This window comes from Rhinolophus hipposideros (assembly GCF_964194185.1).
Source record: "Rhinolophus hipposideros genome assembly, chromosome: 24".
NCBI lineage: Eukaryota > Metazoa > Chordata > Mammalia > Chiroptera > Rhinolophidae > Rhinolophus > Rhinolophus hipposideros.
Genome location: NC_138070.1, coordinates 23,967,921 through 23,982,073, shown reverse-complemented (window position 1 = coordinate 23,982,073; position 14,153 = coordinate 23,967,921). Strand labels below are relative to the sequence as shown.

At 51.0% G+C, this 14,153-nt stretch overlaps 1 protein-coding gene across 1 annotated transcript; it reads left to right on the top strand.

The window, feature by feature from the left end:
- Nucleotides 1-8,286: 8,286 nt before the first annotated feature.
- LOC308492404 (protein DGCR6) lies at nucleotides 8,287-13,864 on the top strand. Its single transcript, XM_081037346.1, has 5 exons — nucleotides 8,287-8,480; nucleotides 8,555-8,715; nucleotides 11,743-11,843; nucleotides 12,706-12,846; nucleotides 13,316-13,864. Exons 1-5 carry the CDS (start codon nucleotides 8,371-8,373, stop codon nucleotides 13,397-13,399), a joined length of 597 nt encoding a protein of 198 aa, XP_080893472.1. The 5' UTR covers nucleotides 8,287-8,370; the 3' UTR covers nucleotides 13,400-13,864.
- Nucleotides 13,865-14,153: the final 289 nt, after the last annotated feature.

Here is a 14,153-nt window from a genome sequence, read left to right as displayed (position 1 = left end):
CGGTTAAGATGTATGAGCCCAAGTCTAAGAGTGTGGGCATGTGAAATATTTTTTAAAGGGAAAAAAATATTGGTTTAGAGCCACTTTTCCATAAGCATATGTTTTTCGTAGCATATTCAACAGTAACAAATGTAACTTAATTTATTCCAGCAATATTGCCATATCCAAATATTAATATATTACTTTACACAAAATTAAGCCCTCATATTACATGTTAATTAATTTTTTTAATTATTCCATTACTGTGATGATTAAAATTCTTCAACACAGATCATTTGCTACAAATCAGCATAGGGTCTTCATTCTTACTGTGGATGAAAAAAGGAGTTCTATGCAAAGTAACCTCACAGGGGGATCTGACCATAAGTTTTTAACAGGGCAGGTCATGGTGGGTAGCCACACCCCAAGCATATAACTTTTTCTTTTTGCTTCTACTTTCACTAGAACACTGGGCCTTGACTGTCTCACCACTCCCCAGGCACACTGAGCCTGTTGCTGCCTCTCCTCTCATCTTTCCCTCAGCTTCCACCATAGCTTGTGGACAAACTAAGCTATGGGAGTTTTCTCTGCTTTTTCCTTTTCTGGTGTGTTGTCATTGATGAGTATACATTGGAAGGGGCAGAAAGCGCAGGAAGGATTTTTCCCCCCTGTAATTTATCTGCCACATTTTACAGCTGAGGAACATGAAACTAAAAAAGCTTCAGTAATCTATCCCAGGCTGTTCAGTAAATGGTCAAGCCAGGACTCAAACCCAGTCTATCTGCCTACAAAACCCGTGTTCTTTCTAAGGCTGCTAGAATAATGATTATAGACATCCTTTATTGAGCCCTTGAAATGGATAGGCAACGTACTGAGCACTTTTACAGACGTTATCTGTTTAATCTTCAACAAGCCAGTTGGTATTAGCCTTTAAGAGGTGAAGTGACTTGCCCAAGGCCACACAACTAGCAAAAGGCAGAGCTGGGATTGTATATGAGGACTCTGGCTCTCTACTGCCTTGCATTTCCCCATGATGCTCTGTGACATGGTTCCTGAGCCTACCTGCTGTACTCCTCTAAGCAGGAGTGGAGGCTGCTGGTTTCCAAGCATATAACTTTTTAATAAAAGGTTTATCTTTGCCCCTTAAGCAAGCCCTGTCCATTATTTCTGTGCATCTAGGTTAACACATCTTTGAAATAAGCCATCAGCACTCTCAAGAGAGCACATAATCTTGTTAACTATCCTGTAATCCAGTCCTCACCTTGCTTTCTCCCACCATGCAATTTTCCTTAGTTCCCTCCTAAGGAAATGCACAAAAGAAGCTACAAAGCTGTTATTCTCCAGAGCATTTGAGATCTTGCTCCCTGGCACATGTTGTCAGTTTAGCTCAGATAAACTAATAAAAAGTCTCTACAGATTTAGACGTTTTCTGATGTCGACACTACCTTTCCCGCTGCTCTTCCACAGCATATTTGCCAGAATCCGTATATCCACCCAGAGCCCTATTCTTTTATTGCTTGCTTATTTTTGTTTTAAACTATTTACTATTGTATTAATTTTATTTTATTAATTTACTATTTTTAAATTCGTTTTTTTCAGTTACAGTTGACATTCAACAGTAATACTTTATGTTAGTTTCAGGTGTGCAGCATAGTGGTTAGACATTTATATAATTTACGCAGTGATCCCCCCAATTAGTCTAGTACCCACCTGGCACGATCCATAGTTGATGCAAGATTATTGATTATATTCTGTATGCTGCACTTTACATTTCCATGACTATTTTATAACTATCAATTTGTACTTCTTAATCCCTTCACCATTTTTACCCAGCTCCCCAACACCCCTCTCCTCTGGCAACCACCAGTTCTTTGTATCTATGAGTCTGTTTCTGTTTTGTGTGTTCGTTTATTTTGTTCTTCAGATTCCACATATAAGTGAGATCATATGGTATTTGTCTTTCTCAGTCTGACTTATTTCACTTAGCATAATACCCTCTAGGTCCATTCATGTTGTCACAAAAGATAAGATTTCATTCTTCTTTACAGCCAAGTAATATTGCATTGTACATGTGTATGTACCACCTTTCCTTTATTGGTGGGCACTAGGATGCTTCTGTATCTTGCCTGTAGAGCTTCATGCGGTATGCGATTTGGGTGAGGAAAAGTCTCAGGGAGTCACCAGGGTTGGAAAAGTGGTGTTCAGCAGGTTCATGTAGATTCCGGTCTGGTGACCTCGTCCATTTTGGTGACTGAAAAATAATATGGACTAGGTGTCTCATCACCAATAAGGTTTTATTCAAGAAAAAGAAAGGGTTGCAACCCAGTGCATGCAGATATGGCAAGCCATGTTCACACTCTCACTTGCGTGCCAAGATGGAGGAGTACTTATAGAAGGGAAAATGGAAGTTAACTGAAGGGTAGTTAGAACCATAAAGCCTTACCTTAAACATAGAGTTCTTCCTGTAGTGTTCTGGTGATTACGTACAGTGGGAGAACTTCCATAAGCCCTAGCTCTTCCCATCGACCCTCCCAACTGATTATGTTTGCTTAAAGTTCCAGTTAGTCTTTATCAATTTCTGTGGCATTCATGATGATCTCAATGCTTACAATACACCCCAGATTTCATCTCCATCCGGAACTAGATCTCCAACATCCTAATTGGTTTTCTATTCTGATTTTGGATGCGTCGTAGACATGACATATTAAAAAGAGTCCAACCCTAAAATCTTGGTCTTCTTCCTCACTTTGGCTGTGCCCCACATTTCCCATCTGAATGGATTGTGCAACTCTTTGCATAGTGACCCAGTTCTAAACTCTGGAAGCACTTCCTCATCCTGTGTCTCCCCACATCTTAGACAATCCATTGCCTGGTCCTGTTCATTATTCTTCCTCTGGTATGTACCTCCAAACACTTCTCTCCTTTTCCAAGACAACACCCTCTTCCACCCCCACCCCCTGACCCCCCTTAAAACACTTGTAGTTTTGCCCCCAGTTTGGTGCTGTGAAGAACAGAGCAGCTAAGATCTTTCACATCCAGGATTTTGTGTGAACATCCAGGATTTTGTATGAACATATGTGTTGTAGGGCCCCGAGGTGGGGTCCTCCAGCATTTTATGCCTCACTCCCTAGGACTCACAAGACTCCACAAAGCTGACTTCCTGGAGGTCAAACTGATACCACTGAATGGCCCAAGGTCCCTACCCCCACCATAAATCTCATTGTTGGCCTAAATTGCCCAAGACCCCAGGTAATCTAAGACACTCTTATCAGACAGGATATTCTAAGGGCTTAGAGGTTTCCTGCCAGAAGCCAGGCAGGTCATACCTCTCTTTGAAAGGTACAAGTTCTGAACATCTTCAACCTGCTGAGTCAACTTTGAAGGCATAAGTTTTTATTTCTCTGGGATAAATGCCCTGGGGCTGAGTTGTAATAATTGCACATTTTTGTTGTTATTGTTTGCTTTGTTTTTGTTTTTTTTTGAAACTGCCATACTGTTTTTCCAGAGCAGCTATACCATATTACATCACCACCATTGATCGAGGCATGAGTGACTGGTTTCTCCACATCCTCACCAGCGTTTGGGAATGTTCATATCTATTATCTATCCATATCTATATTTATATCTACTCATATATCTATACCTGTATCTATATCTATATATTTAGCACTTACAAATCAAACTTTTATTCTGAGGCGCTGGTTGTACCCGGGACTGTTCCAATATTTAATTTAAGGTGTTCTGATAGATATGTCATGATATTTCACTATAATTTTAATTTTTTCATCTGCTTATTTGCCATCTGTATATCCTGTTCAATTAAATGACTGTTTTGTCTTTTGCTTATTTTGTAATCCGATTGTTTGTTTCACTGTTGCATTTTGAGGATTTCTGTACATTCAGATACTACCTCTTTGTTGGATATGTGGTGTGCAAATATTTCCTTCCAATGTACACTTTGTCATTTCATCTTTGACAGAGCCTAGGTGTAATTTTAATAAATTCTAATTTATCCATTTCTTTTTATGGATCACACTTTTAGTGTCAAGTCTAAAATCCCTTTGCCCAGCCATAGTCCCCAGCTTTTCTCATAGAATATTTTTAACGTTTTACATTTTACTTATAAGCGTGTGATCCTTGTGGAGTTAATGTTAGTATGAGGTGTAGGTGTTTAGGTCAGGGTTTTTTCTGTTTTGTTTGCCTGTGGATGTCTGATTGCCCTACTTCCATTTGATGGAGAAGCTGTCTTTCCTGCCATGAATTGTTTTTGCATATTTGCCAGAAATTGGTTCGGCATCTTTGTTTGGGTCTCTATTCTATTCCATTGATCAACCTGTCTTTCCCTCTGCCAACATCACACAGAATTCTTAGCTATATAACAACTGTTGAAATAGGGGAGATTTTATTCTGGGGAGATTTATTCTTTTGCCTTTCCATATAAGTGTTTTTTAAAGAAAAGTACATATATTCATTTTTTTTCAAGAGAAGTTCTACAACTTGCTTTTTTCATTTAATAGTCCATCATCAACATCTTTTCATGTCTGTACCTATAGACCTATATCCTTTTAAAAGTAAAAATAAAAATTAACCAAAACACAAAGTCATAGTTGTTGCCTTGTACTGATGTACTGGAATTTATTTAACCTGGTCCCTCCTAATGGTTACTATTTTCCCCAATTTTCCTGTATTATATTAAGTAATGCTGAAAGCAATATTCATATTACACACGTATGTGCACAAATGTTTCCCACACCCGTTTGTTGCCACTTGACTTTACTTATGGTATATGCAAAGATCAATTTTGTTTCAAGTTTGGTCAAGTTTATCAATTATTTCCTTTATGGCTCTGGGCTTTGATGCTTTAGAAAGACCTTCTCCATTCAGAAATTATAAATGAAAATGGTTCATCCATGTTTCTAGAGTACTTTCAAAGTTTCGGTTTTACAGTCCCGCCCAGCCGAGCCCCAAATAACTGATGAAGTCCACTCGGGAGCCAGTAACAGCTCTGGGAAGCCCACCTCCCCCCTGGTCCTAGGGGCATCCTCTCCGGACCCCAGAAATGGGCCGCTCCGGCCTGGAAGTCGCGTGCGGGGGAGCCTGTCCCATTCACAACAGCTGCCTGAAAACATTTTCACGTCCCCCTTGTGCTGCCGGGGTCACGCCGTGCCGAGTGGGAGCTCCGGGGCGGACGCCTGGGGGCCTCGCCGGACGCCCGGAGGCGCGATCCGAGAAGGGCCGGGACGAGGTTCGGCGCACACGCCTGTTATCGAGCGCCGTCTGGCGGCCGCTTCTATGTAGCATCTTCCCTCCCGAGCTCGCGCGAAACCTGCAAGAAGCGCTCGAATGTGGCCGCAGTGCAGGAAGCAGAGTTCCAGGAGGCCGGCGGCATTAGCAGGATCGTTCCGGTGGTGCCGGGGCGTCGGCGTGTCATCTATTCGCCGAGATTGGAGGTGCGGGGACGGGGGATGTCCGTCGCCGCTCTCCTGGGCTGGTGTACGGGGCCGCCGCGGTGGGTGGTCCAGCCCCCCCCTCCCCCGTCACCGTTCCCCAGCGGGACCTATCGGGGTCACCGAGGGGTGACGGGAAAGGGTGTCCCGCGCCCGAATGCCGTCCAGTGCGTGGTCCAGTCGTCGGGACTTCCATGTCACCCAATGTTTTTCAGGCCCGCCCTGGAGGCGGGGACCGGGCGGTACGTGGAGAATCTGAGCGCGTATCATCGTCTCGGCCGCTGGCCTGCATGGATCCCAGTTGTCAGACGCCTCCCGGAATTATTTTCACGTCCCGGTCGTAGTCGCGGACAGGCATGAGCCGTCTGTGGGGACAGGGACAGGGCCCTGCGAAGTCCGGTCGTCGGAGGCGCCTCCGAGCTGTTCCCACGTTCCACTGCAGAGACACGGGCCGGCTCCTGCCCGCGGGGTGGCCCGGGAGGGCGTGTCTGCGCGGCACGCGGGCCTGCGAGCGTCCTGGTGGTCGGACTGTTCTCCCACCGACTGGCCCGAGCCCCGCTCTGGAGGTGGGAACCAGCTCAGGCCGGACGGGTAAATCCGTGTAGGGGTCCATGCAGAGTGCGGGGCTGTGTGGTCCCGGGTGGTCAGAACTTCCCCGAGTGTTCCCAAGGCCCCTCCCCAGGGCTGTGGCCTGGCGGACGGCCGGTGACGAGGAGGCCGGAAGAGGGCTTCGCCCAGCCTCCTCGTCTTCCTTGCTGTCCTTGTTCTGAGGGACCGCGACGAAGCCAGGCCCACGCCCCGCCTGCGAGAGCGCCCCGCCGCGCCACCTGGCGTCCCCGTTATGTAGCTTTCTCCGCTAACTCGGTGGATGTGGGCTTGGGATCCTTTCTGGCCCGGTGTCCGCGGCAGAGTCCGGAGGCTATCAGCCAAGGCGGGATGGTTCAGGTGGCGGGCCTGCCCCGCGAGAGCGACTCCCCCAGTGGTTCGCTGGCGTGGCGCCCGAGAATCGACCAGCACACAAAGGTGTCTCCGCCGCAGGCGGTCCTGCAGGGGCCCAGTCCTTGGAGGTGCTTCTCAGAAATGTTTCCAAATCCCCATTCACAATCGGGGATCCGGAGGGGTGTAGAGAGCATATAAAATAAGTTGTATATGTGGATTGAGGTTTGCAAAACAAGTTGTTTACTAGTAGGGACAGGACTATGGCCGCACAAGTGAGACCAAAAGAGTGAAGACAACACATGTTTTTGTGTGAAACTGAGCATAACAAAATTGAGTGATAAACACCTTCACCAAAACAACTTCTGGTTATCACCTAAGAGGTAAACAAGTCCAAGGAAAAGAGGATAAAAGCAGAACTCCGGAGCCCTGCCATGAGTAGTCTGACTGAGAGCTCCCACTAAAACCCTCTGCGAGGCTCTGAGAGAGACAGTCCAGAATGATTCTCCGGGACATTCCTCTGGGCAATCCGACAGAGTCTTCTGCGAGTAGTAAGCCATGATACTCCGGGACTCTCCAAAGTTCTTCCTTACAAGACCAACTTGCCTCAGACCCACCTTGGGCCCAGTCATCTCTCCTGTACCACGGACCTTCTCCACCTCAATTGACTCTGGGACTTGATTCATTAGTAAATTCTATTCTATTCTGTATAACCTTTTGTGCTTACCAGAGCTTGGCCTTTGGAGGGACATTGGTTCCCAAATAAAGCTGTGTTACTCTAGCTGAACCTGTGTTTCAGGACTTTGTTCCCCACTTGCGTCACGAGTACCATGCAGGGACGTAGGTCCCTACCGAGGGGTTAATGTCCCCTTGAGTTTCAGGAAGAGACTGAAACTCAAGACTATTAGGTGTTTTTTAAATAGAAACAGAACCAAAAGTTTTAACAAGGCATCACAATGGCAACTGTCTTTACCATCATCTCCTGGCTGGAAGTTCAGGGAATTGAGTGGGAGGGGACCCCACAGAGCTCTCAGGGGTCTGGACGTTCCATCCGTGGCCACTTGGCTTCATCCCCTCAAGTTGGTCACAAGCCTTCTTTCTGGGGTTTTTTTGTTTTGTCTTGTTTTTTCATGATTCTACCTACTTCTGCATTTTGCTGTGCGGCAGCCTCTTCCCAATTTTTGGCAGCACTGCACTCCCACTGAAATGAGGGCGGCATGATGTTAGTTCTCTGAGGTTGGGAATCCCGCACGTCCTGCTCCCATGAATCCCGCAGAATATTCATCAGTCAGAATTTTTTTTTGGGGGGGGGGAGGGTGTAGATGTTTGTAGTTTATAAAAACTGTAATTGGGGACTCCCGATAATTTATTCTCAAGGTTGGGATGAGGCACTGGACCAGGTGTTCCTCTCCATGCTGACGATGCTGGGTGGCGGTGCATGAGGTGCAGGGATGCTGGGGGGGGGGCACTGCTTCCAGTGCGCGGGAGCTCCCAGACCCCGGCTGGGGCGGGGAACCTCGCTTGACAGGCGGCCCGGACAAGAGCCCCACGAGTGCAAGACAAGCAAACTGGTCCCGAGGTGACAAAGTCACGCCGTTTGAATTGGTGGAGCTCGGAGCTCAGGGACTCGCGCGCTTTCGGGGGCAGTGACCCGGTTAGGACAGCAGCGTCCTCCAGCCGCCCCGCAGAGGGGTGCGCAGGCGCCGGGCGGCGAGTGGGGACACTGGGCAGCGGGCTCCGGCCGCGCGGACTCCGGGCGGGCAGGGCCGCCGTCCTCGCAAGCTCGCGTTTCCGAGGCTGCGGAGTTGGGACTCTGACGTTGCGTGGGCGGGACGACACGGGACCCTCCCGCGGCGGGAGCGTCCGCGGAGGGCGGGCCGAGCCGGCTGCCCCCGGAAGCGGACGGCGCGGGCGCAGAACTGACGTAAAAGGGCGGGCGCTGTGCGCGCCGAGATGACGTAGCGCGGGGGGCGCGTCGCTGCGGCCGGCGACCGCGGGCGCGGCTGTCATGGAGCGTTACGCTGGCGCCTTGGAGGAGGCGGTGGACGGCACCCGGCAGCAGGAGCGGCACTACCAGCTGCTGTCTGCACTGCAGAGCCTGGTCAAGGAGCTGCCCAGGTGCGCGGCCGCGGGGCGGGACACTGAGGCAGCCCCGGGTCCCGCCTGCGCTCACCGCGCCCCTCTGTCCGCAGCTCGTTCCAGCAGCGCCTTTCGTACACCACGCTCAGTGACCTGGCCCTGGCGCTCCTCGATGGCACCGTGTTCGAGATCGTGCAGGGGCTGCTGGAGATCCAGCACCTCACCGAGAAGAGCCTGTACAACCAGCGCCTGCGGCTGCAGAACGAGCACCGAGGTGCGCGGGGGCGGCGGGACGACGCACGCTCCTCCTCCGGGAGGTCGGCCCGCTGCGGGAGCACCCGGTCTCTGCGAGCCGAGCCTGCTTGGATGCCACTCTTAAGAAGTTCCTAACACTGACCAGATCCAAGGGCGCGGAGACTTTGCTGTCGCTGCTTTGGTGGCAGATGGGTCAAGACAGTTTGGGGGTTTTTGTCAGTTGCACGGCCTCCTTTCCGCAGAACATCCCGAAACTCCCTGCTTGGGTTCCCCGGTGTCCCCACCCGCCTCCAGGCAGGATGGCCCAGGGCCTCTGCTTGGTCAGCCCACGGGCAGACCCTAGTGGTGGCGGTCCGCGTAGCAGTTGACCGCCCCCGGGTGATGCCCCACGGTGTTCCCCGCTCTGCAGCGCCGTTTCTGATCAGTTCCCTCCAGCGGCGCCGAGTCCCAGCTGTGCTTGAATTCCCATGCACTGTGCCCTGTAGCACCCTCTGCGACCCGAAAACTTACACAGTTGAGCCACACGCTCGGCCGTGAGCCTTGGCCTCTCCCAGGCGTCCCTATTGAGTGTGTACGCGTGGCGGTGCGGGGGGTGGGGGGCTCCTGAGCCCTTTCCTGCAAGGTATGCTGGACAGCTCTCCCTGGCAGTCACATTTCCCACTTTTGTTATTTTATTGTGCCTCTTCTTATTTATAGAAAAACAATTAAAGCACTTAGAAAAGTTGAAAATAGAATGCTCTCTAGGCAGATTCAATAATTAACATTCTGCCAAAGTTCTTTATATCCCTAAATCTATGCAATACCCTAGGGCTTTACTATGCGTCTTCAGCGTTCCTGTAGACCATGGTTTTCAACCAAAACACTGTTGGCATTTGTGGCTGGACAAGTCTTGATGGTGAGACAATGTCCTGTGCATAGCAGGATGTTTAGCAGAATCCCTGGTTTCTACCCACTAGATGACAGTGGCACCCTCTCCAAATTTTGACAACCAAAAATTTCTTTGGACATTCTTGGGGGTCAACTTGTGTCCAGGATTTAGAGCCAATGCTCTAGAACAAGAACACTCTCCTGCTGGGCCTACAGTGGATAGCCTCCTGAGAAATTAATCATTCCACTGTGTCTTCTGACCATCAATCCATGGTCACATAACCTAACTTGTCTCAAGTTGTCACTTTATAAGGATTTAGTGTAGGTTCATGCATTGCAATTGGTTACTTTGGTCTCTCTGCTTCTGGAATAGTTCCCAACATTTACTGTGGCACTGACTTTTTGAAGACTAAGTCTTCATGAATGCCCTGAGGCATTCTACTTATAGCATATTCCCACTCTAGATCTGTCAGATTGCTTTTTCATGCTGTCATTTAACCTGTTTTTCTACCCTTTGTGTTTCCTGTAAAGTGGACAGTGGATAGAGCCTGATGATATGCAGGTTAAATGTTTTCAGCAAAAATTCCTCTTGTGATACAAAGTCCCTTCCCTATGGGAAAAGGAGATATATGTCTGCCCTACGATTAGTGTTTCTGTCAGGAACGGTTGCTGGATTTTGTCTTTTTCTGCATCTGTTGACGTGATCAGTAACTTTTCAGTTACTGTGGTGAATTATATTGACTTTTTTAATTACTTGGATAAACTGCCTTCCTGGAATAAATGCTACTTGGTAATGATGTATTATTCTTTTGGTCTATGTTGCATTTGATTTGCTAAAGTCTCAAGTATATTTGCCTCTGTGTTCATGATGGACATTGGTCTGTAGTTTCCTTGTGATGTCTTTGTCTGGTTTGGGTATTAGGGTAATGCTGGCTTCATAGGATGAGTTGGGAAGTGTTCTCTTCAGTTTTCCAGAAGAGTTTGTATAGGATCAGTATTACTTCTTCCCTAAATGTTTTGGTGGTTGTCTTTGTAAACATTTTTATTGAGGTATAAGATGCATACAGTCACGAATCCAAAGTATGTAGCTCGTTATTCTTTTTAATGCTCAAATCATGCCAAATTTGGCTAGCGGGAAAACTTCTGGAGGGCTCCTATGTCTTTTTGACGTGTCCTCATCATTTTTTGAGCACTTCCTTGCTTTCTGGTAGAGGAAGGTGTTCTGGCTCATTTTTTCTTGTTCTTTCCCTGCTCAACCTCTCTGCTAGTGAGCTCACCTCCAGCTTCCTCACAGCAATAACCTCCCATCAGAACACTGGTCTAGGATTTGGGCTGTGTACTGTTGAATGTTCTGTTTTGTGATTGGTTTCTTTCCATCCCATGATACCTTTCTCTGTCCAGTCCTATGAGACTGGACAACTTTGCACATGCTTATATTAATGGTATAGTTTAGCGAGGCCCATGGGAGCTTTGCTTGGTGGCCATCATGAGCCCCTCTCAGAGCAGTACAGACTCCCCAGCACAGAGCCTCTGCGAGCTCATCCCAGCCTTGAATTTCACAGGGTCTGTGCCCACCCTACTCCCTCTGGGAGTTGTGGATGAGGTGGGATGGCTCTGCCCACCCTGAAGGGCAGCAGTGAGGGGGAGCAACACTGCCACACCCGTGGGCAGAAGCCATTCCTTGCTCTGGCATGGTGACCCTCTTCTCATCCTCCGTTCCCAGGCCTTTGCTTGGGTGGTCTTGTAGACATCTCAGTGGATGTCCTGTGGATGTTGAGCAGGTCACACCCAAGAATGATGGCCTGTGGCAATCTGAGCCCAGAAGCCTCCAGACTGAAGTCTCCTATCCTCTTGGTCTTCTGCCCTGCCTCACCCTCCTCTAGGGTCCTGTACCTTCCTGAGTCCCCTGGAGCCTTGCTGCTGGAGATGGGCCCTGTCCTGGATAAGGGTGGGACTAAATGGTCTGGGTGGTTCAGTGTCCCCTGGAGCTCCGCCCAGCTTCCTATGCAGGGCTGTGGGTGGGCGAGGTCATTGGGTGGGGCCTCACGTCTACACCTTTGGCCTGGCTGCACTATGGTGAGACAGCTGGAGCAGGTGCTAAGATGGGAGGTGTTCCTTGGGCCCCTCCTTCTCGCCCCTGCCACCTCCTGATGGACACTTTGGTCTTGTCCCTTCCCAGTGCTCAGGCAAGCGCTGCGACAGAAGCACCAGGAAGCCCAGCAGGCCTGCCGACCCCACAATTTGCTCGTGCTCCAGGCAGCTCAGCAGCGTGAGCAAGAGGTATGGGTGTGAGCAGGGTGGGCACCACCTGGGTTCTGCTGACGGCTTGGTGGAGGGGCTCAGGGTGGCTTGGGAGCTGCTGGCTGCTCTGGGCCTAAGCCTGGGGTGGGCTGGATGTCTGGTGAGTTCTTCCAGTGGCTTTTCACCGTGGGGTGATTGCGTATGCCAGGACCAGGGAGAGTGTGTGATGTCCCTGCTCCCTTCCACATGCCTCCTGAGATACAGCTTCTATGGGCTGGGCCTGTGCAGGACAGGTGCTGAGAGGGGGCCATTGTGCTTGTGGCCTTGGGGGTACAAGGGCAATGTACAGTGACAGGGACACTCAGCAGGGGCCCGTCCTGCTCCCGGCTTGCACAGGGACCCCTCATGTAACCAAGAAGCCAGGGGTGTTGAGGGTGCATGCAGAAACGTGTGTGGGGTCCCGAGGCAGCCCCAAGCTTGGACAAACGTGTGTAGGGAGGAGGTGCCGAGCTGGGGTCTCAGGCAGCCCCAGTTGGGAGGTAATGTACACAAAGGCCCAGAGACTGTAGCAAACTTGATGGTAAGCAGAGGTGGAGCTGGCATCTGGCCAGCTCGTGGTGGTGCTGAGCTGTTAGCGCTGGGCAAGGCCTGGCATAGCAAAGGGAAGACACCTCATGGGAGGTCCTTGAGGGGAGAGCATTTAGGGGAGGGCAGCCAAGCCCCTCTGTAGAGCTGGTGTGGCTGAGAAGGGAGTGACCTGGGTGCCATAACGGTACCATCAGTGGTCTTGGAGCCTAAGCTGTGGGGGTGGCTGGCTCCTAGGGAGGTGGCAGGCCGGGAACCTGTGTTTGAGGCATTGATGGGTCCGGGCTAAGCCCCTGAGTTGCCCTCATTGTGGCAGGCAGTGGAGCACCGCATCCGCGAGGAGCAGCGAGCCATGGACCAAAAGATCGTCCTGGAGCTGGACCGGAAGGTGGCAGACCAGCAGAGCACGCTGGAGAAGGCAGGGGTTGCTGGCTTCTACGTGACCACCAATCCGCAGGTCAGTGTCCTGGGCCTGCCCTGTCACAGCCCAGGGGAGGCTAATCCCCAAAGGCCAAATTCCATCTGGGGTTTTGGGGCTGGTTGCCAGAGGGCCAGGCCCAGGGTGTGTGGGGGGAGGAGAGGGGGAGGTAATGAGGCTCCAGGAAGGGTTTTTGTGCAGTGCTCAGCACAGAGGCTGCTTCCACCGCCTGCAGGGGCATTGGTCACCTTCCCCAGGCCTGCTCCTCCCCCGCATACGTCTCTGTGCGCCGAGCCAGGGCAGCTGCAGGCCCTGCTGTGCGGTGGAGTCCCAGCTTCGGGAAGGCTGTGGCCAGGCTGCACTGGCAGTCAGGCCTGTGGGCTCATTGCCTGGCATTCTCCAGGCCCTGCTCTGGATCCTTGGGAAAAGGCTTCTGCCTGGGGCCTTTGCTGGGGCAAAATGAGACCAGTTGTCATTCTTGTCTCACAGTGACCCCTCTGCATTCCAGGAGCTGACGCTACAGATGAACCTCTTGGAACTCATCCGGAAGCTGCAGCAAAGGGGCTGCCAGGCAGGGAAGGCAGCCCTGTGACCAGGTTGGGTCCCCGCCAGTCACCCACTGCCCATCCTGGCTGGAAAGACAGCCCTGCCCCACTGTCACTACAGGTAGCAGAAAGCCGAGGAACTCGGATTCCTGACATCTGGCCACCACCTTCCCAGGGGCCTGCAGGAAGCGTCACCCTCTGAGAGGCAAGGGGGACCCTAGCTGTGTCTGCCACCCACTTTTGTCTGGATTTTTATGTCTAAAGCTAGGGTGGTATAAAGCGGGGAGTGGGCCCAGCCTGCTGGCTGTCTGCCCCAGAGCTGGGCGGAGGGTGGGGATAGAGGTCTGAGGACCTTGCCCTCTACCACGCACATCCCTACCTCTGCCAAGCACCAGGCTTCGTGCTCATTCTGGTCTCAGCCCCTCCCTGGGCAGGTGCAGCCCCCAAGTGGGAAAGGCTCCAAGGCCTAAGGCCTGTGTGACCCAGAGAAATAAAGATGCCTCAGTATGGCCTGCACGTGGCTTGTGTGATAGCTCTGTGGTACTTGTCATGACCAGGGCCCATCTGGGGCCCTCGCCCGGTAGCTACAGAGGAACCAGAATGCCCTACCTCCACGTCATGGAGGCTTCTCCCTGGAGTTCTTCTCATGCAGCCGCATGCCCAGCCTTACCACCTTTCTCCTGGGGCACTAGGACCACATCCAGTCTGCCCTGTGGGGCTGGCACCTTAAGAGTATGGGGGGCAGCCATGGGCCTGCTCCTATCAGAGCAGCAAGAACGGTCTGTGGGAGAGAGCCACGGT

Excerpts from the sequence above, each read along its gene's own strand:
- LOC308492404 (XM_081037346.1), top strand. The coding sequence starts at position 8,371 with ATGGAGCGTTACGCTGGCGCCTTGGAGGAGGCGGTGGACGGCACCCGG. Across the intron at positions 11,844-12,705 it reads CTCAGCAGCGTGAGCAAGAG|GCAGTGGAGCACCGCATCCG; the intron begins GTATGGGTGTGA and ends TCATTGTGGCAG. Across the intron at positions 12,847-13,315 it reads ACGTGACCACCAATCCGCAG|GAGCTGACGCTACAGATGAA; the intron begins GTCAGTGTCCTG and ends TCTGCATTCCAG.